The sequence below is a fragment of the Fusarium falciforme genome, chromosome 10, assembly GCF_026873545.1.
Source record: "Fusarium falciforme chromosome 10, complete sequence".
Classification (NCBI taxonomy): Eukaryota; Fungi; Ascomycota; class Sordariomycetes; order Hypocreales; family Nectriaceae; genus Fusarium; species Fusarium falciforme.
The window spans coordinates 606,471-626,248 of NC_070553.1; the positions used below are offsets into that span (position 1 = coordinate 606,471).

At 48.9% G+C, this 19,778-nt stretch overlaps 6 protein-coding genes across 6 annotated transcripts; 4 read left to right on the forward strand and 2 right to left on the reverse strand.

Annotated features, from left to right (window-relative positions):
• Nucleotides 1-1,977: 1,977 nt before the first annotated feature.
• On the forward strand, nt 1,978-4,609 carry NCS54_01209500 (Hypothetical protein; the record flags this gene model as incomplete). Its single annotated transcript, XM_053157344.1, has 4 exons — nt 1,978-2,475; nt 2,693-3,163; nt 3,216-4,033; nt 4,084-4,609. The coding sequence occupies 4 exons, from the start codon at nt 1,978-1,980 to the stop codon at nt 4,607-4,609; spliced, it is 2,313 nt and encodes a 770-aa protein (XP_053013319.1).
• A 635-nt stretch (nt 4,610-5,244) lies between these two features.
• On the forward strand, nt 5,245-6,414 carry NCS54_01209600 (NmrA domain-containing protein; the record flags this gene model as incomplete). The annotated part of the gene is made up of 1 exon (XM_053157345.1): nt 5,245-6,414. The coding sequence occupies one exon, from the start codon at nt 5,245-5,247 to the stop codon at nt 6,412-6,414; it is 1,170 nt and encodes a 389-aa protein (XP_053013320.1).
• A 360-nt stretch (nt 6,415-6,774) lies between these two features.
• Nucleotides 6,775-7,195, forward strand: NCS54_01209700 (Hypothetical protein; the record flags this gene model as incomplete). Its single annotated transcript, XM_053157346.1, has 2 exons — nt 6,775-6,845; nt 6,907-7,195. The coding sequence occupies 2 exons, from the start codon at nt 6,775-6,777 to the stop codon at nt 7,193-7,195; spliced, it is 360 nt and encodes a 119-aa protein (XP_053013321.1).
• A 1,727-nt stretch (nt 7,196-8,922) lies between these two features.
• NCS54_01209800 (Hypothetical protein) lies at nt 8,923-12,776 on the forward strand (the record flags this gene model as incomplete). The annotated part of the gene is made up of 11 exons (XM_053157347.1): nt 8,923-9,811; nt 9,863-10,611; nt 10,660-10,674; nt 10,735-10,869; nt 10,919-11,080; nt 11,133-11,658; nt 11,714-11,928; nt 11,979-12,314; nt 12,367-12,477; nt 12,529-12,637; nt 12,685-12,776. 11 exons carry the CDS (start codon nt 8,923-8,925, stop codon nt 12,774-12,776), a joined length of 3,339 nt encoding a protein of 1,112 aa, XP_053013322.1.
• A 216-nt stretch (nt 12,777-12,992) lies between these two features.
• NCS54_01209900 (Hypothetical protein) lies at nt 12,993-14,519 on the reverse strand (the record flags this gene model as incomplete). Its single annotated transcript, XM_053157348.1, has 1 exon — nt 12,993-14,519. One exon carries the CDS (start codon nt 14,517-14,519, stop codon nt 12,993-12,995), a length of 1,527 nt encoding a protein of 508 aa, XP_053013323.1.
• A 2,613-nt stretch (nt 14,520-17,132) lies between these two features.
• On the reverse strand, nt 17,133-18,869 carry NCS54_01210000 (Hypothetical protein; the record flags this gene model as incomplete). The annotated part of the gene is made up of 1 exon (XM_053157349.1): nt 17,133-18,869. One exon carries the CDS (start codon nt 18,867-18,869, stop codon nt 17,133-17,135), a length of 1,737 nt encoding a protein of 578 aa, XP_053013324.1.
• Between the last annotated feature and the right edge of the window lie 909 nt (nt 18,870-19,778).

The following is a 19,778-nucleotide window of genomic DNA, read 5'->3' on the forward strand; positions in this document are numbered from 1 at the left end:
CTTTATAATATAGACTTTTATATAAATATTATTTATTTAATAAATACTAATAAGCTAAAATAAAAATAAAGCTCTAATAAAGCTAATAATATTAAAAGACTAATAAAGTATTTTAATTATTTATATTATAATAAAAGGGAAATAAAGATTAATCTTAAATATTTAAGGCGATATAATAAAGAGCTTTTATTAAGGCTTTATTTATAGACTAAGGAACTTAAAGGAGTTATTTAAAGCTTTTTTATTTACTTAAAGATCTTAGGGACTAAGATCTCTAGAGGGGAGGTAATTATAAGGATATAGGGTAGCTATTAAATCTACCGACTAATCGGGGTAACCCCGGCTAGTTATCACATGCGCAGAGACCTCCTAAAAGCTCTATAGCTGAGCTACTATAAAAGGCTTGGCAAGTTAAAGTCTTACATATAATAGAGACCTACCTTTAATCTACGATTTCACCCTAATCAAGCTATTAAGGCCTACTAGCTTATAGAAATTAGGTACTAAATTTACTTAGGAAGGCTTTATTTAATTAATATTATTTTTCTTAGATTATTTCTTTTAATAAATTAATAATTTAATCTTAATTAAATTATAAATATAAATAAATTTTCTAAAAGCCTTATAAGAAGTTTATAAAAGAATTTATTAATATTATAATTTATAGGAAGTCTAAGTTATTAATTATAGTTTAAGGAGTAATTTAAAAAAAAGGAAAATCTAATATTATTATTATAATCTATAATTAAATTATAAAGAGAAAATAATATTTTTTTTAAGTTATTAAAAAGCTTTATCTAAAGGTTTATTTCTTATATATAATAATATAAAAAGATTTTAATAAAATAATATAAGGATTTATATATCTTAGTTATTAACTAATTAATTATTTTCTTACTTAATTAAATAGATTAAATAGCTAATATATTCCCTAGATCTTAATCTAATTAAGTATATTTAGAAATAATTAAAGCTTAATATTAAGAAGATCTTCTCTTATTTAGGCCTCTTAAAAAATAATAAAATTAATATAATAAAGTTAATTAAATGCATTAAATTAGCATAAGTAATAATTACTACTAACTTAATTAATATATTAATTAACTTACTCCCTTACTAACTTAATATATATATCTAGGCATATGGATAATATATTAAATATTAAAGAGGAAAATTAAGGCATTATTTTAATATATAAATTATATTTTTATATATTTATTTAATAGAAATATATATATATATAAAGTTAACGCTATGAAAGAATTCTAATCCTATAGGGTGGGCTATTTAGATTTTTTTAGACCCTAATTTTAATTATAGTAGTGCTTTAGCTGCCTATAGAAGCTTATAGCGCTATTACAGGTAACCAAGCTATAATACGATGCTCCCTCCCCTATGGCTTCGTCCTGAGCCACTAAGGGTTAATCCGTCATAGGGGGAACTAAGCCCTATATGGCACGCTGTAGCTACTAACCCCCGGCGTAAGCCCTATATATGCCCTATATGCATTAGGCAAGCCCGTGAGTAATTATGCCGAGGGCAGGGATTAAACCCGTGAGCCTCGGGTCACTTGCTTCTAGCGATTATTATGTAATGGTGCACCTTAGCCGTTACGCTATAAGGCAAAAGATTAGGCCATAATCGCTATTGTAGTAATCATAGTAGTGCTTCAGCTGCCTATAGAGGCTTACAGCGCTATTAAGGGTAACCAAGCTGTAACATAGATCTAAGGCCTTATAAAGGTATATAATCTTAAAAATAAGCTTATATAGGCACCTTAGCCTAAGCTTAGCTCTAGAAACAGAAATAGACTTTAGTATGCTTGAGTTTCGTCTCCGGGTATTGTGGCATTGTCAAGCGGTCACCGGCTCGGCAGTTATACCGGAACATCCAAATCCAGCCACATCTGAAGGAAGAGCTTCGCTCGCATTGGACCCGATGGTTCTGCGATTGCTAGTATGTCGACTCCTCGTGTCCATGGTTGCTAATTTCATGATAGTGGAGCGCAAGAATGCCGGGTTACAGGTTCCAAAGGTCACCAACGTGCGAAGAATCCGAATCAAGTTTCCCCGTGGCCGCATCACGTACTCTGTCGACCCTCTGGATGACGAGATGCAAGAGTTATTCCCTGGCGCCACACGACTACTGTTCCTCATCCAGGTATCTCTTCGAGATGGGAGTGAGGTCACAGTAGAAGGGTACGGCCTCCCCTTTGCCAATCCTGGCCACCCTGGCGAGGGATGGCTCAACAAGCCGAGGCCTATTGTCGGCGGCAAGACTCTGATCGACATAATCGAGCCGTATCACTTTACTTTTGTGGTTCACAAGCCTTGTGATGTGTTGCGCCGTGATTGGCACGAGGACCAAATGCCGCCACCATTCTGTTACCCGTACGGGATGGTGCACGATTGGGACATCAAGCGTTTCGACGACCTTATTTGCAGGAACAAAGGGCACCAATTTTGGCCCGCCTGGGTATTTGACGATCAAAATGCGCACACCGCGGCATTGATTCAGTCCCAGGTCCAGGACGCTAGGTGGCTATGCCATGCAGCCGAACAGATTGCAAAGCAGCGGTGCCTAGCTTGTTCCGTGACAAGCAAGGAGCCGATTTGCTATCATTCCACTCACCAATGAGTTCCTCAGTTGAGGCGAAGGAAGCAAGGCGATGGAAGAGAGCACTCGACACTAGAACTGGGTTGCTCTTCGATTCTGCCCAAACCTCAATGACACTAAGCGCAAGGCAGATGCTGTCTGCAGTCTGCAAAGCGGCCGACCACCCTCCAACTCGCTGACCCTGGATGCACCCGAGCTGGACAACTACCCAGCAGGCAAATATACAGCAGCCGACGAACTCGAGTTTCGCATGAGTCTTCAGCGGGCACTAGTCCTTGGATCGGGCTTTTGGCCAGTGTTGCAAGCATTCAAGGCAGCCCCTCTCTCGTCACCCAAGGTCATTGAAGGACTTGAGGCTAGTACGACAAAGTTGCGCCTTGACGAGTCTGTACCGGTCACTCTGCCTTGCGTTCCAGAGGTGAATCTACTGAAAATTCAAGATGCGGCCTTGACGGACGCTTTAATGATGGAGGTTCTTCCGACAGACCGTGCCTGTTTCCGCCAATATTTCTCCAAGAGGGCCTTGGGCCTTGGCCTCATGACAGCGGTAGGTCATCATGCCATTAACGTACTACATCGCTTGCTAACTAGTTGAACAGGGTCCAGGTTTTGGACAGACAACAGCGCTCTCTGCCGCAACCCTTGGCATGGTAGAAACTCTTGGGCCTATTTTCGCGAGCGCCCCGACACACGTTACTGTTAATACCTTTGCCACCCGACTTTACGCTGTCAGTTCAAGCGCGACTGAGCGATACAACAAGGGAAAGCGAGAGAAATATCGTATTCTGCGCAAGCTCATTGTACGGGGTTACAATAAGGAGGAGTACGAGGCCTTCCAACGCCTGCTGCAACACCCCGATGGTGCCGATGACGCAGGTTCCAACCCCTGGAAAAGACCAGGAGCGTGGAGCCTGCATCTGTCGAGAGCATTTTGGCTGCTAGGGTGTCTACGATCACCAGCGGCTCCCAGCATTCATCGCGATGACAGCCTTACTATTCGTCAGCTCCAAAACGAGCTCGACAAAGACGACAAGTTGGAAAGGCTCCGTGGCACTGCCTCTGGCGCAATCAGCAGGGAGGAGTATATCAGGGGCAAGATGGTCAACAAGAACATCATTGAAGGTCTCTTCAACCGAATCTTGGAGGTTGCAGACATTGTCTGCGCAACCCCGGCCCAGTCTTGCGGAAAGTTCTATCGCGAATGGAAAAACACAAAGGCAAAGGGCTTCGCCATTGATGAGGCTGTCAACATGACTCGTCCCGACCTGTACTCGCTGCGGGGAAATAGCATGATGCCTTGTGTTTTGGCAGGTGATGAAAAGCAGCTTCCCCCAGCTGTCATCACCCTTGACGAGAAAGACGGACAAGGCAACGTTATCAACCGTCTTGGCCGTGACGCCAAGATATCGCCGCTTGAGTTCTTTATGGGGCGCGGCATCCCGTGTGCCGCCTCCGGACCCAGCTCAGGATGGCAAAGGGCCTCTTTGATCTTTCCAAGCAATTTGCCTACCCCGACGCCAACTGCACCTATGGCCCAGGGTGCAGAATTGAGCTCGAAACCCACCGTGTCGGTCGGGATATAGAGGCTTTCGCCTTTGTCAAATATCCCGAGCTGAACGCCGCTCCAACTGGTTCCCTCCAACCCATCTTTATCCACTGCGAGAATTCGCATTGCCATATCGGCCCCATTACAAAGACCAAGGGTAACCGAGATCAAGTCATTGTCGCGCTCGACTTCATTTTGGATTTCGTCTCGAGCACTTCTGGCAGAGTTCATCCCTCCCAGATTGCCATTATAACCCCGTACGCAGCTAATGTGGATGTTATCGAGGGCATTCGAAAGGGCCCCGCGTACGCTACTCTCGCTTCCACGAAGCCGGCCAAGACCATTTCCTCTTTCAGGGCCAAGAGAGTGAAATCGTCGTCGCCATCATGGCCACAACGAAGCAAGCGGGACCCGGTATGGCAACGGATCAACATTACCTCAACGTAATGCTCAGCCGCCACAGAAGCGGCTTGATCATTGTTGGGGATATTCAAGTTACTGGAAGGCTCGATAGCGAGAGAAACAAGGTCAAAATCATAGGAGCCAACGGGGAGGTCTCATGGGTGAATGCCACCGTGCTCCGCAGTGTGAACCAAGCTCTATGGGAGAGTAACTGTGTTATCACGGTATGAGCTGAGAATGCTGCTGAGTAGGCTACTGAGTAGATAGTTAGCCATCTGGGCTCAAGTTCATGGTCATCCTGTAACTCTTCGTGCTCTGGTTTATCAGATAGTTGCTCGCCACACGTGTTGATAGCTCTCATACCTTTTAGGTAGCGGGTCATGGACCTCTTACCACATTACCTCTCTATCTCAGGCTTTTGAGTGCACAACGAGACACCAGAACATTAGAAAGGGCTGACTCCTCTTAAGTATTCTTAAGGAAATTATCTAAAGTACTTATAAAAAAAAGGTAAAAGCTATACTATGAGAAAGGTAAAGCTCGAGAGATCTTATTCTTATTCTTATTGTAGTTTTTGACTATCTTTAAGATAGTTAGGCGATATATTTCTACTCTCTCCTTTTTCCCCGTGACTCAGGTGCGTGATGCGCTGACGTGGGTGCGGATTGCGGACTTGGAGTATGCGGACTTGGAGCGGGCTTGCGGACTTTGTTGTCATCTCGAATGATCGCAAAAGGAAATTCTTTTGTAATATACGATTGTTTAACGTTATTCATAGATTGCTCTTGTTTCGGGGGCTGGTTATAAAAAGGGGTGGTGCTGCACATGGACATCGAGTACACCACCACCACTTGCATCACCCACACAGTACCCTGTCTACTCTTACTCCCAACAACTCATCAGCTATGTCTCCTGCAATTGTCATCGCTGGCGCCACTGGCAACACTGGTCGAAACACGACCGAAACCCTATCACGACTTATTGCCTCCAAGAGCTTTCTCTCTGACTACAAGATCCTCGCCCTCACCCGCTCCGCCAACGGAGACGCAGCCAAGCAGTTGGCCAAGCTGCCAAACGTCGAGGTCGTGGAGATGGCCTGGACCGAGGTGACGGCCGATTGGCTTCGCGAAAACAATGTCGTTAGGGCATTTATAGCATCGCACATGCTGCCAACTCAGTTTTCCGAAGAGTCGACATTCCACGTTGCCGCTCTCAAAGCAGGTGTCAAGTATGTCGTTCGAATCTCGACCACGGCTGCAAACACACGCCCTGACAGTCTGGCGTACTACCCAAGAACGCACTGGGCGATTGAAAGCTTGCTGGCCTCGCCAGAGTTCAGCACTATGCAGTGGACTTCGCTGCAGCCTAATGCCTTCATCCCGATCTTCCTTAACACCGCGGTGCAATTTGTCAAGGACTTCCGCGAGACCGGAAAGCAGGGTATTCTGAGGCTAATGTCAAACGAGGATGCACCTGTCGCTCCTATTGATGCTAACGAGATCGGGGCTATCGCCGCTCACTTGTTGGTCGAGGAGGATCCAAGCCGACACAACAAGGCAAAGTACGTCTTGAACGGGCCAGTGGACATTACGGGCAAGCAGGTTGTCGAATTGGTTGAACAAGCGATTGGCACCAAAGTCGGAAACGTTGTTTTCAAGGATACGTCTTTTATTGACCACATGGTTATGGCGGCACCTCCGGAATTTCAATTCATTATGAAGTCGATTGTGCACTCTTTGGACGCGAGCTGGGAAGGAAAGTGTTCGACCTCGACGACGAGCAAGGAGATGCTGGAGTTGGGTCTACTGAAGCTCACGCCTGCTGAGGCGTTCAAGGCACTCATACAGTAGGGAAGATGACGTCTTTCAAGGCTACTAAACTCAAAGCTATCTCAAGGCAGGTAGAAATGAAAGGCCCCGGTGCAAAGATAGCTTAAACTTTGGTTATGTAGAAAGTATAGTTCTTAAGGTCACCAAGAATCACCATTCTCATTCCTTCTACCATGGGTACCTCTAATCCATTCCTAGATATCAGTACTAGATTGTGGTTTCAGCTGAATTTATTAAATGTCAATCGGGCTCTAGTGTCACGTGCCTATTCACTGTCATGAATGGCGCAGCCTGATTCTAGAACGGCCTCATTCCCCTCTTCACTTTTCAGCCTCATTTTCTGACCAGGCATCTTCCTTGAATGTCTGAAGCGCTCTCAAGATGGCGGATCCGGGTCCACCTACGAGATTATTCCTCGTCTACGAACCCAAGAACCAAGAACCAGCAGTTGAGTGAGCGTCTGAGTGACTGCGCAAGGGCACAGGACGACTACGCTGACAGATGTGCCTGCAGTATTGTCATCATTCATGGCTTGAAAGGTCATGCGTACAAGACATGGACTTCTCCTCTTGTGCCCGACGCAGTGGCAGATTTGCCCACCGATTTGCAGTCAGATGGAGAGATGATCGCTTCAAGGCGAGAACAGGTTCTTCGCAGTGTCACAAGCTTGATGAAACGGGCCTCAGGAAAACGAGGGCCGAGCAACGCCTCCAAGCCCAAGACACCATGCTTCACGATCAGACGAGGCATCATTAGAGGACCAAGAAAATCTATCGATTCGCGCTGGTTCGGGAACACTTGACCACGAGCAGGGAGAGACTCGCATTGTGCAAGTCATTCATCAATCGGTCAGGGAATTCTTCCTCGAAGGTGGTGGATTCCGCTTGCTGGACGCTTCAGCTGCGCGCAACCCGGTTGGCAGCTGCCACGTCACAATTGCGATTACATGCTTTAACTACATCAGTATCTCTGAGTTGGATAAGCTCATTGATGCGAGGAGGACCTATCGGAAGCAGGAATCTATCTTCTTACCCGAACAGGAGCCATCAGAGACTGGTCCACCACAGAATGATATCACCGAAAATGAGTCTTCTCTCGCCCCCGAGGAGATGAATCCCGCACAGGACACAACAGACGGTCGGAAGAAAACATTTGCTCAGCACTTGAGTATGATTCCCACGGCTGAAGCTCACACATTAGTTGCCAGCTGGATAGCAGCGGGAAACATACCGACGAACCCAGCAGCCGAAGCTGCTCCCCCAATACAATACGCAAACCCTCTCCTTTCCGCAGCATCTGTCTCCCACCGGCTTGAAGATTGGCCTTCTTTGCTATTTTGTATTCTTTCAAGTCTCGCAACGCATCTTAAGGCCGCAAAGACAGTGGTTGAGGATTCGCCCACACTCTTCAAATGTCTCGACAACACAGAGCTCTGGGACCGTTTCGTGTTGCTGAAAGAAGACATTCCCGGGAGCACCACGTTCTCCGAATTCATGCATCCCCGCGGAGATCTCATAAGAGCTCTCAAGGCACATGCTTACCGATTCACAATTCGGCGTCGACGCGCGAGTCCCCGCGCGAGACCCGCCCCATATCGTCCCCGACGCACGAGAAAAGATCACCGTCGCCAGTCCCGGTGAGAAGAGCGAGCAGTGTTGCAAGTTTCGCGTCTGCAAGTAGCTATTGAGACAATGGTATTTCTGTAATTGAGCCTTGGGCTTTGATGCCGGCATGTGCCACTGACTGTGTTCCTTGTTACTGTGGCCTATCTCTTCTTTTGAAGCCATCGCCCAGTTCACAACCATAATCACAGCTTGAGACGCTTCCATCTCGGGCTTGGACATCTTTTGATGTCAACATAGAGATCACTCTGCCTCACTTGGGGGTGCACCACCACGCGCAAGAAGATTGGGGTTGCTTGGATAGATGTGCAAGGATGATCTCGTGGTGTTGCGTCTCAAGGCAACCGTGAGCGAATCTGGACAAATCAGAAAGGTGTACTGTCATCCCTACAGGCAACCATAAGCACTGGATGAGATGATGACATGCCGCCGAGGCTGCGTAACCCGTCCTTGGCCGAGGCTTCTCTTAGCCGATTGAGCTACTTGCAACTAGGTATCAAGACCTAGGCACGGTAGGTTTGTGGCATCAACCAAGGAAGGGCGTTTGGCTTCAGTAAACATGACCCAAAGGGACCAAGTCTGCGAGCCTGGTTGCGAAATCCGCAGGCTAAGCGCCGAGGCGTCTAATGCTACCCACACCGTTGGGCTTACCAGACACACTCCAAAAGTGCAGCGGGATTCAGCTGAAAGCCACCCTGGGTGAGAAACATGAGGTCCTGGTTGGTATAGTTGCAGCTGATTGGTGCATTCAAGGGCAGAACCAACAAGGGCGCGCCAGCCGCGATGTGACTCGTCAGCAGCCTGGTCAACGAGATTATAAGGATCCTCCCCCAGGCCTGTGTCCTTAAGTTCTTTTCTCTATACGAAAAATCGCCTCCAAAGTGTCGACGAAGTGCGAATACGGGCCATGGGTTTGCTTTCGCCTCTATTGACGGGCTCTCGCGCCCTGTCTTTCCTGAACGAAGAGCCTCAAACCTCAGACAGCCAAGACCCAGCTCCGTCAAAGTTCAAGGTAAAACTCCGCTCGTGGATGTGGCTGGCAGCCACTCAGTGTCAAGATGGGGCAATCCAGAGCATCCTCCAACGTCTCGACGAAGAGCCCGCTCCGGTGATACTCGATAGGGAAGTGATAAAAACAACAGGGAAGACTTTCTCGGATGACCCTGAGGCAGGACCCAAGTCCAGTCGCCTGGTGGATCTTGAAAAGGAGATTGACGCGACACTTGGACCGGAGGGAGAAGGCATGGATGACGATATCGAGGTCTTGCGGAAAGCAGCAGCAAATACGTATCGAAACTTGTCTCCCCAAGAAAGGGTTGGACCTTTGTCAGATGTCGAAGGTCGATGCTCCATCTTGTTCATCGCCATTTGCCGAGGGCACGACAACGATGCGGAGTATCTCCTCAGGAACCACAAGATCGACCTCACATTCCAATCCTCCAAAAACAAACGTACAGCACTCTTCCAGGCGGTGGCTCAGAAGAAAGCCAACCTCGTATCGCGGATCCTCCAACATCCTTTCATGGCGCCCTCGCACTACATCAACCTTGGAGACTCGAAGATGTTTACAGTGTTGCATCAAATTTCGGGGATGGCGAGTGAGCCTGTTGAAGACGGCGTTATGCTAAGAATTCTTGATGCGATACTTCAGTACGGACCAAATGTCGACGCTCTGAATGATAGTCTGCAGACGCCACTGCATCAACTGATTGTGCAAGACATTGGCAAAGAGTCAAAACGTTGCCTAGAACGGCTTCTCGACGCAGATGCCGAGTTCAATACCCAGGATAACGATGGTACGCTCATAATGCCCTAATACGTTTCTGAGTCACATCTAACGAGTGCAGGAAACTCTCCGTTACATGACGCATGTAGGAAGCGGAATCACACAGTCATCCAGATGCTCCTTGAGCGAGGAGCTGAGCTGGATTGCCTTAACGACAACGAAGAGACACCCCGAGAACTGTTCAAGCGAGGTGGCATGAGCGAAGAGGATAAAAAGTTCTTTGCCGAGAATCTTTCGTTTCTTCAAAAGGCACCCTTGAGACGCAAGACCGCTGGAAATGTGCCTCAGAAGCCTGCCGAATACTCTGAGGATATCAGGAGGATTTGCGACAACTTTCCCGTCTATTTCAGATATCAATGGGCGGGACTCAAGCCGAAGCCTGATGGAAGCACCTCGATGTCTTGGACTCCCACGGGGATCAAGGTGTCTCACGTTTTGTATCGCAAGAAGAGCGACAGTAAGCGATTGGAAGATGATTCTGCTCAAGAGGACTCAGAAAAAGAGAGCACCAACGACGGGTCTTCTATCGAGGAGCCAGCAGACGGAGGCACATCCTTTCTTGCAGATTGCGAGGCCAATTTTGCATCAGAGGTCTGGGAGCGGTTAGTGAAGGAAGATGCGGATATCAGCATCGAGAAGACACCGGAATCATCACGAGAAGAGCGTAGCAAGCCTAAAGAAGAGAGTCAGCAAGAGAGGGGGCTGGAGGGCAGGAGGGAGGAGAGCATTCGGGTTGAACTAACAGAGGATCAGTTCAAGAAGAATGTCAGAGAGAGCTCTTGGAGATGGATCAACTTCAACTCAAACAACGTAAGTTTATCTGACCTGGGAGAATAATACACCGCTAACGTGCAGTAGATGACTTGGATCAAGGTAGACTATTCCAAGTCATATGATCTTCCTACCCTTATGATGCTAATTTACGCATTCTAGGACTTTCTCATCACCAACATCAGGACCTCGGATGGTGCCGAAGTTGATGCCCAAGCCTGGCAATTTTTCGAGAGCAACATCAGAGTCCGAGAAACCAATGACCCTTGCTCTCGGGTCAGGAAGCCACATGCACGGGTAAGAGAGGCAATGTTCAGTCCCGTAGCTTTATTTACTTGTTGGACAGGTCGCCGAGAAGCCAAGTCCCAAAGTGAATCGGCCTGCAGGGGAGGAAAAGACGCCAGCAAAGTCGGAGAAGACTGCCAAGCCATCACTTGGATCGGAAAAGAGAATATCGTGGGCAAATTCAGAATGCTTCATCAAGCCGAGTAGCATGGTATCGCTGGTGGTAAGTCGAAACCTCTGGCTGGCACTGAATGACCATTGCTAATCTAGTACAGATACCATTTCTGGATATCGAGACCCTTCACGACCCAGAAACAGAAACAGACAAGGGGGAGATACTTCGCAAAAGATACGAACAGCTCGAGCGGACATACTCCCCCTTCACTGGAATGCTTGGAGCGCAACGACCACAGACACTCGACCAGACAGCCAACCACGTTGAGCAAAGAGACAACACGCTGCGCACCAAAGATCAGCAAGTCGTATACCGATGGTTGAAAGACCGCATCGACAAGACGAATCAGAAATCTCGAAAGGAGGTCCAAGTGGAAGAGATACCGAAATGGGCTTTTATCAAGTGGTTGTGGTCCCGGATGCAGAGAAAGGGGAAGACAAAAGTCCGCACGACTCTGGAAAAGGCAAAGAAGCCGGCGAACTTGGCATTCTTGCCAGCTGACAATGGACATGTCGAGAGGCGCAACAAGAGAAGGGCAAACAAAGACAAGGCCAAGAAGATCCAGCAGAATCTCTCTCTGAGCTGGTTGATGGTTCGTCAGTTGTGGCTTTGGAAGTTGGATGACAGTAAGCGTCCACCTTTGATCCCTCCTTCAGGTCCAACGCTGACTCTGGTAAAAAGATACAATCATTACCGCAATACCAGCTCGCAAGAATGAGACGATGGCAGATGACCTATTCGAGACGATTCGCCAAGGCAACTTAGATACCCTTCGGACACCAAGCGATTTGATTAAACGAATCGTCTTTGAGGCGGTCACTTTGGTCAACGAGTTCAAGTGGGCTGGACTTGGTGAACATGTTCTCGACATCTTCGAGGGTCAAATCGGCTATGAGGTACTACCCTTCCCCCCACCAACAACCCTCTGCTAACAACCACGTTATAGACGGACGAGGAGGCAAAGTTCTTCAAGAACTTTACAACAAGCGACTGGAGTCCTAGTGAAGTAAACACCATCATCCGCCAAGCCGCCGACTCTACTTGGAGGGTCAAGGACATTCGAGACGAGCTCCGTCTCCTTCGCCAACTCTTTGAGACTCAGCTGAAAGTGGTTAAGGATGTCGCAGAGATCCTTTGGCCGTCTAGACTCCCAGGGCAGCCAACTCTGACGAAAGATGTACGAAAAGTCTTGAGGGAGAGCTTTGTGCATGACACCGGTCTTGAGACTTTGATTCAGAGGACACAGCGGATGGACAGGGATGCGTCTACGACGCTTGAAGGGGTAAGTCGACTTGTTACCCAGTTCTTTAGTTGATGCTAACCACGGTTCCCAGCTAAGCAACATCATCCAAGCGATGCAAGCCCAAGCATCCCTCAAAGAAGCCGAGGCTGCACGATTCATGAACTTTATCATCCTTCCATTCACCATCGTCACAGTCATCTTTGTAAGTTCAGTACCCTCAGAACCTTGTTTATGGACACTTCTAACAGTCTAGACTCCCCTCTCGTTCTTAACCAGTCTTTTTGCTATCAACACAAGCGGGTTCCCACACAACGATGAGGGAGAGTTAAGATTAACTTCTGGATGGCTTAGCTGGAGAATGGGTAAGTATGCTTCATGTTTGGATCATCCTCTACTAACATTCGTCTAGTTGTCGGCGAGATTAGCACACTCATTCCATTGGGCTTGTTGGTGTTGGTGATTTACTACCACCAGACGGAGAAGAAGAAGAAGTCCAAATAACGCACGGTTCATGTACAATATGGGATATTTGGAGTAATGGAGGGCTTGTATCACTCTTGTATCGCTTACTCTAGGGGTACGCTAGTTGTTGTTGACACTAAAAACACTGTTGTTTCAACGCCACCTACATAACATCCCCTTCTCATCAGCTACCACTCTCGCAGCCCTAAACGAGAGACAATAAGGAAAGTCGCGCTCATAGTCCAACTAATGCTCCTACTCAGCGTCGATGCTCAAGCCCCAGTACACCACCTCCTTGCAACGGTCCAAATACTGTTGTACCTCATCCGCCGTGTGCCAAGCATCATTGTACGCAGCACTCAAACACAGTTCGCCACGAGAAGTGCCAAGGAACAGACCCAGGCCATTTCCAAGCTCCTCGCCAGTCACCCAAGGGTCTCGAGTGCTGAACGCCCCGTTCTCCGGAGCAACAATGGCATCGGTGCGGCCCATGCTTGAGATGGACACGGACGGATGAGCATTGGGAGGGGGCACAGGAAGGGGACGAGGAGAAGGAGGAAGGGTTGGCGTGCCCAAAGTCCACAAAGTAGGTGTGAGGATGTAGTGCTCCTTGTCCTCCTTGACGGTGTGGTAAAATTCTTTCATGTTCTCCAGAACAGAAAGGAATTCATCCCGGCGCTGCTTGAGGTCGATCTTGGTACCAGCCGTAGGTAAGTCCATGTCAATAATGAGACTCTGACCCGAGACGGAATGATAAACAGACGCTGAGTGAAGAGCAGTGTTGTATGGCTCAGTACATTTGTCCCGCTCGTTGCGGAGAATGTAGTTGATGTATCGAACACGCTTTGTCTCCGACGGAGGCTCCTGGACGTCTCGCATGACCATGGCAGCAGCGGCATGGAACACGTGAGTTGGAGTAGCTCCAGCAGTCTTGCAAGCTGTGATAAGACGCTTAGTCTGCTCTTGGGAGAGGGTGAGAGCAAGGCGCTGATGGCGGCCAGGCAAAAGAGGACCACTGTTGAACGGAAGAGCGAGATGTTCAACACTTGGATCAGAGGCAACAGCTGCCTTTTGAGCCGTGATCTCCTGAATTCTTTTCTTCTGGGCCTCGGTTAGCTCAGAGGGAACTTGAGCAGCCAGCCGATATGAAGGGCTGAGGTTTGCACTCTCAGAGCCATCAAAGACGGGAACCTCAAAAGAGTCGCCTTTCTCATAAGCCTCTGCAGCGCGAGTGATAAAGTTGTTGAGCATCATCAGCGTTCCTATTCCATCGATGATATCGTGAGGCGAACGAAAGACGAGGTCGCGTCGAATAGTCGAAATCCCGTCAGCAGGAAGATCCAGGACAAACATGGTTGGGACCTTGGGAGCGGGAGGATCGGAGTTAGCCCACTCGTTGCCAGTTTGACCGGTCGAGATGTGAACAAGAGTCTTTTCAAGCCAAGCATCCTTATCTGCTTCATCTTCAAACTGGAGGTAGGTCTTTGTCCACTCGCCCGTTTGGACGTTCTCAATGACCTTGGCGGCGAGAGTGGGATGAGCATATCTCAGAGCGAGCCAAGCCCTTCTCAAGGCTTTGTCGACGGCACCTTCAGCCTGTTCTTGAGAAGTGCCCTCGGGGATCTTGATAGACAGCGAAACATGGCCGGTCATGCCAAAGAACATGCGACCACTAGCCTCGTAGAGAACCACCATGGTAGCGTAGAACTTCTCGATCTCGTCGATGGAGCGGCTCCACACTCCAGGACTGACCTGACGCCAAGCGAGGTTTGTAGATGTCATATTTGGAACAGAGACAATTTCGTTTCTTTCAGCAAAGATAGAAATGAGGAGAAAAGGACAAAAAGGACTCAAGTGCGGTCTGTCGACAATATAAGAGAATCATCTGGTGTATCCGAGGCATCAACGGTTGGACCAGAGATCCGATATTCCCCCGCCCGTCGGATCGTCGGTCCGCCACTCCGGTTCGTCAGTGAATGGACTCACTATTTCCTGAATAGGAAATATGAGTATAAGCTGTGTCATGGATTCTCAAAGAGGAATTAAGCAGTGGTTGCCAAGTAATGGGGGTCATGGGGGTCAAGGAAGTTTGACTTGAGAGTACAATTGTGGGCGAGAATATATTTAGCCGGTGATGGCCTCCAAGAGCCAGGACTGACCTTGTCTGGCATGCGTCTTCAGTCTTATTAACCTTCATATTGATACAGGCTCATCTTGAAATAAAAAGCCGTACAGGTAAAGAGAAGTCCAAGCTCATACTATTCCAGGAATCCCCATTGCGTCCAGAGGCGCCTCCTTTCCCTTCAAAACGATGCTCGCCGGCCAACTCACAAGGTCTTCCCACTCAGAACCTCGAACCTTTTCTATAATAGCTTCCATCAATGGCTGTGCCCAGCCCTCGAAGAACCAATATCTAGACTCTCCCCAAGACAATATAGTGTCGTAGTACGCTAGAGTCACTAGAGCCAACGGGTGTCCTGAGCCCGCCAACTCGAGAAAGTCACGCGAGACCATCATGGGCCACATGAACTGGACACGCATCTCTGGTGGACACGATACGGTTGGATGATTTATTGTATCTTCCAGGCATTCGGCAAAAGACTGAAGGGTCGTGATCAAAATGAGTTTCGCCTTCGGGTCCAGAGCGTCCGACTCTGCCCGGAGCCTGAGCTCGGGTACACGGGTCAAGAGCCCCTGGAACAGTTCGCTCGGCGGATGAGGACAAATACACCTGCTGAAAAAGTCCTTTAGCGGCCCATTGAGGATACTTTTTCCTTCTGAGGACATCAGGAGAGCGCTGATGCCGTTGACAAGTGAAAACATCTCAACCAGCGCTTGAATCGGCATCAAGCAGCCATGTGCTTGATAGTCCTCGCAACTAGGAAAAGCGGCAAATTTGTTGATGACGATGAATATCGCGGCAGCGTATAGTGCATGGCAGTTTGCCGACGTTATTGGCCCTGACAGGACTTCTCTGATGCCCCTAACAGCTAGGTCATGGTGCTTGGAGGCCAGCAGAACATACGACTGCCTTTTTTCAGGATGAAGATAAGCCAGGTGATAGGCTGAGAGTGATAAAATCTCTCGCAGAAAGTATGGATGAGAGAGAGCCTCGCGAGGCATGTCGTGTAGAAACGTTGACACGACTTGGTCTGAGAAGCACAGCGTTTTATATGTGACGGTTGAGTAATGAAACATGAGCTCAACATTGGCAACCCAACAATCTGCGTCTTCCCGAGGACTTTCAAACAAAGACCCAGAGAGCAAGGAAGAAAAGTTGAAGCCAGAAGAGCTATTACTGGGTGGATGGAGAGATCGGTCGGGTATGTGAATACCTTCATGCTCGCCATCGGGAGATGCAAGGCTACATGGAACCTTGTGCCTCACACAAGCTGAGCATGGAACTTCTTCATCGCACTATAGCCAGTCAGACGATTCTTTGACAGCCTTGCAGGTCAACTTACCTTGACCCGTCTCTTCTTGCATCTCATGCAGCCATTTCGGGATTTCTTGTATCCCGCCCGAGTGGATCTGGCTTGTTGCATATTGGTGTCGACAAATAGAGGCTCAAGAAAGAATGATCCAACTGGCACGAAAAGCGTGAATGTGGTGACAGCAGAGCTCGGTTTCGTACCGAACTTCGTTTTTAAGGGAGACAATCAGCTTATCAAGGTCCAGGCGTTGATGAACCCGAGCAACGCGAACGCGAACGCGAGCTGCGGTCTCAGCAACCAATCATCACCCAAGGTCCCCTGTCTCGATCCGGGGCTTCCGGACGCCAAGGATCATTAGCGTCAGATCCTACCGTTCCTGGTGTTGATCTCTCGAAGCTGCGTCGAAGCGAACTGAGAAACCGATGGCTGCATAGCATGAGGGTTGGTCAGTAGTAGCATGTGTGAAACCGTTAGTTAACCCCTAGATTCCCTTGGATACCCAAGACAGGGATAGTCCAGGAAATACCAATGAGTTGGGGGAAAAGCGTTTTGAGCCATCTTAGGTATAGGGTAGGCTACACTGAAAAGAGCCAGAAGCTCGTGAGAGCTTCATCCTCATCATCTTCGTCGCGGTATTGAGAGGAAGCCAGGGCGTTTAGAGCTCTTTTCCCGAGAAAATCCCCAAGTCTGTTTTTGGCATTATTATTTTCTTGTTTTGGGACTCGCAGAGAGTGCTCAAAATCGGCGGCGCAAAACCAGGAAGACAGAGCTCGTGCCTCTCCTGTCAGCATGTAGATGTGCGAGAGTTCTTGTAGCAAACACACCGGAAGGTCTCCACACCGGACTTCTAGATCCTGTTCAGTCGGACTTGAAAACTTCAATATATTTTTAATTATAGATAGTTCTGCTACGCGAGTTTACTGCCCTGGTCCCAGGAGCACAATACGTTCACAGGTGAAACCTAGTACAGATCCTTGTGCTCTGCCTTGATCATATCCGCTCCCTTTTCACCCACCATGTACACCGAGTTCTGGATGCGACAATCCGGAATGACAGGAATAACAGATGCGTCAATGACACGCAGCTTCGAGATTCCATGCACCTTCAGATTCGGGTCCACGACACCCTGGTCAATGTTCTTGGACAGACGCGCAGTTCCACAAGGATGGAAGGCAGTTTGGCAACGATCTAGGACAGCATGGTGCATCTCCTCATCGTTGTCAAGGGGCATCTCCCAAGGATACTCGGCCAGAACAATGTCCTTGAAACCCTTCCCCTTTGTCAAGACGTCGTAGCTGAACCGAATGCCTTCTCTCATGGCAATGATGTCGAGGTCGTCGGCAAAGAAGTTAAGGTTGATGTTGGGTTGAACGAGGGGATCAGAAGAGTTGAGCGTCACTTCACCGGGATCCGAGACGGGACGGACGAGATCGACGACAACGCTCAGATGGCAGCCAGTCTTGGGAGTCGGGTAATGCCACTGAAAGGCGCTGCCGAACATGGCGACAAAGTCTAGTTCGAAATGCGGCTGGCCCGCAGGGCAGAAGGGGTCCTTTCCGCCGTTGGCGGCTTTGCGCTCCCTATACTGCGCATCCTTCTCGAGATAGTTGTCGATTCTGGGGAATCCTACCATCTCGAGAAGACCAGATCCCATGGGTCCGGCATGGCCCTTACTAAAGGCGGACACGGCGCCGTCATGCTTGGGCCCTGTGCGAAGGAGGTGATCATCCATACCATAGCCATCCTTGACCTTGAGCACGAAAGGAACGCCGGGGTGATCAAGCAAGTTCTGACCGACGTGTCGGGAATCGACGAGTGTGGTAATACCATGCTTGGAGAGCTCATTCTTGGGGCCGACGCCGCTGAGCATGAGCAGCTTGGGGCTCTCAAAGACACCCTGGGAGAGAATGACCTCGCGGGTCGCGTAGAAGCTCAACTCAGCACCAGACGAATCGATGACGGTGACGCCTTTACACTCGCGACTCGCTTCGTCGATGATGAGCTTCTTGGAGTGCACCTCGGCAAGGATAGTGATGTTGGGCTTGTTTTTGACAAACAAGAAGCTTCCAGAGCGCTGGCCCTTGTAGATGGTGTCCACACAGTGAGTAAGGCCAATCATCTCTCCATCATAGATGTTCTCGGTGAAAGTACCACCACGGTCCTTCCAGGCTTCGGTGAGGAGATCACGGAAGGGCTGGAGATCGTCCAGAAGCTCCGCATGAGAGATGGGAAGGGGTCCACCCTTTCCAAGCTTCTGGAGATCCTTGGGATAGAGGCCAAGATCATCGTGGTAGGTGGCACTCTTGCGAAGGTATGGAACAAGAGGATCCCAAGTCCATTCCTTGCCGCCGTACTCCTCCCACATGTCAAAAGTAGGTTTGCAGCCAGGGATCCAGGTGAAATAGTTCAGCGACGAACTTCCACCCAGAGCCTTGCCCCGAGTATTAGGTTTCTCGATGCGCTCATAGTCATCGCGCTTGACCATGGTGGTCTTGTAAGCCCAGTCGTGCTTGCTGCCACGAAGACTCATGGCAGACGAGGGCGTAGTGATCTCATGGACGTCTTGCGGGTTGGCGATGCCGGCTTCGACGATGAGGATGCTGACATTCGGGTTCTCGGCCAGGCGACCTGCGACGACATTGCCGGCTGTGCCGCCTCCGACGACAACAAAGTCAAAGTGAGAGCCGTTCTTGACCATGATTGATGATGATTGTTTGAGAGTTGTTTGTGCTTTATTGATTGATCTGATAATAGAAGGTCAATTGAGGTGAGGTCCTCCGCCCATCTTTTATCTTGCTTCTCGAGCTCTCGACATCTCAATCCCCTCACTTCACATACCTCTGCCAGCCACTGTATCAACATGAAATCAACCCCCAGCGTAGCTACCATTACAAGAATGCGGGGTGAATAGCTTCGAGCAGAGTAATTGGATAGATAGTCCTTCCCAAACCAGTGGCCCATGTTTACATTCTCCAACCAACTTGAAGCTCTGTTGCATGTGCGGTAGTAATGGGTGTTTAGCCCGACGTAGAGTTTCACCATGATGCCGTCTCAGCTCCTCACTCCATGCATATTCTGAACTCAAGCCAAGTTTCTGTTTGTTTGTTATCTCGGCTTCGGCAAGACGTATGGCCCATAGCGGGGAGTCGGATAACCGCCCCCGCCTTTGGCCGGCCGTTTATCTACAATCCGGCGATGCCGAATGAGGGCCCGTCTTTTGATTGGCATTCATTGGCCTTGGGCCTGCCGGCGCCCGAGCTTGGCTCCTTTGGGTAGTACTACACCACGAATTAACATCCTGGTAGGAGAGACATGATCGTCTTGGCCCTCATGCCGTCTTCCCGCCCTTGCTGCTGACACATCAGCAACGTCTTGCCTGACATGCCGCCATTCCGTCTTGATTGAAAGCATCAGTTACGTCACTTCTACCATTTCCGGCAGAGGACAGCTGTTGCAGGCACTTTCAGCGAGTGAATCAGATGGAGGTGATTAGTTATAAAGATGACGGCAGCTGTCATGTTAAGAAGCTTCAATCCAAGCTCCAGCATTAGCTTGAGTCCAACCCCCCCTTTCCAATCTCCACCAAAATCTACCTTGAACGTTCATC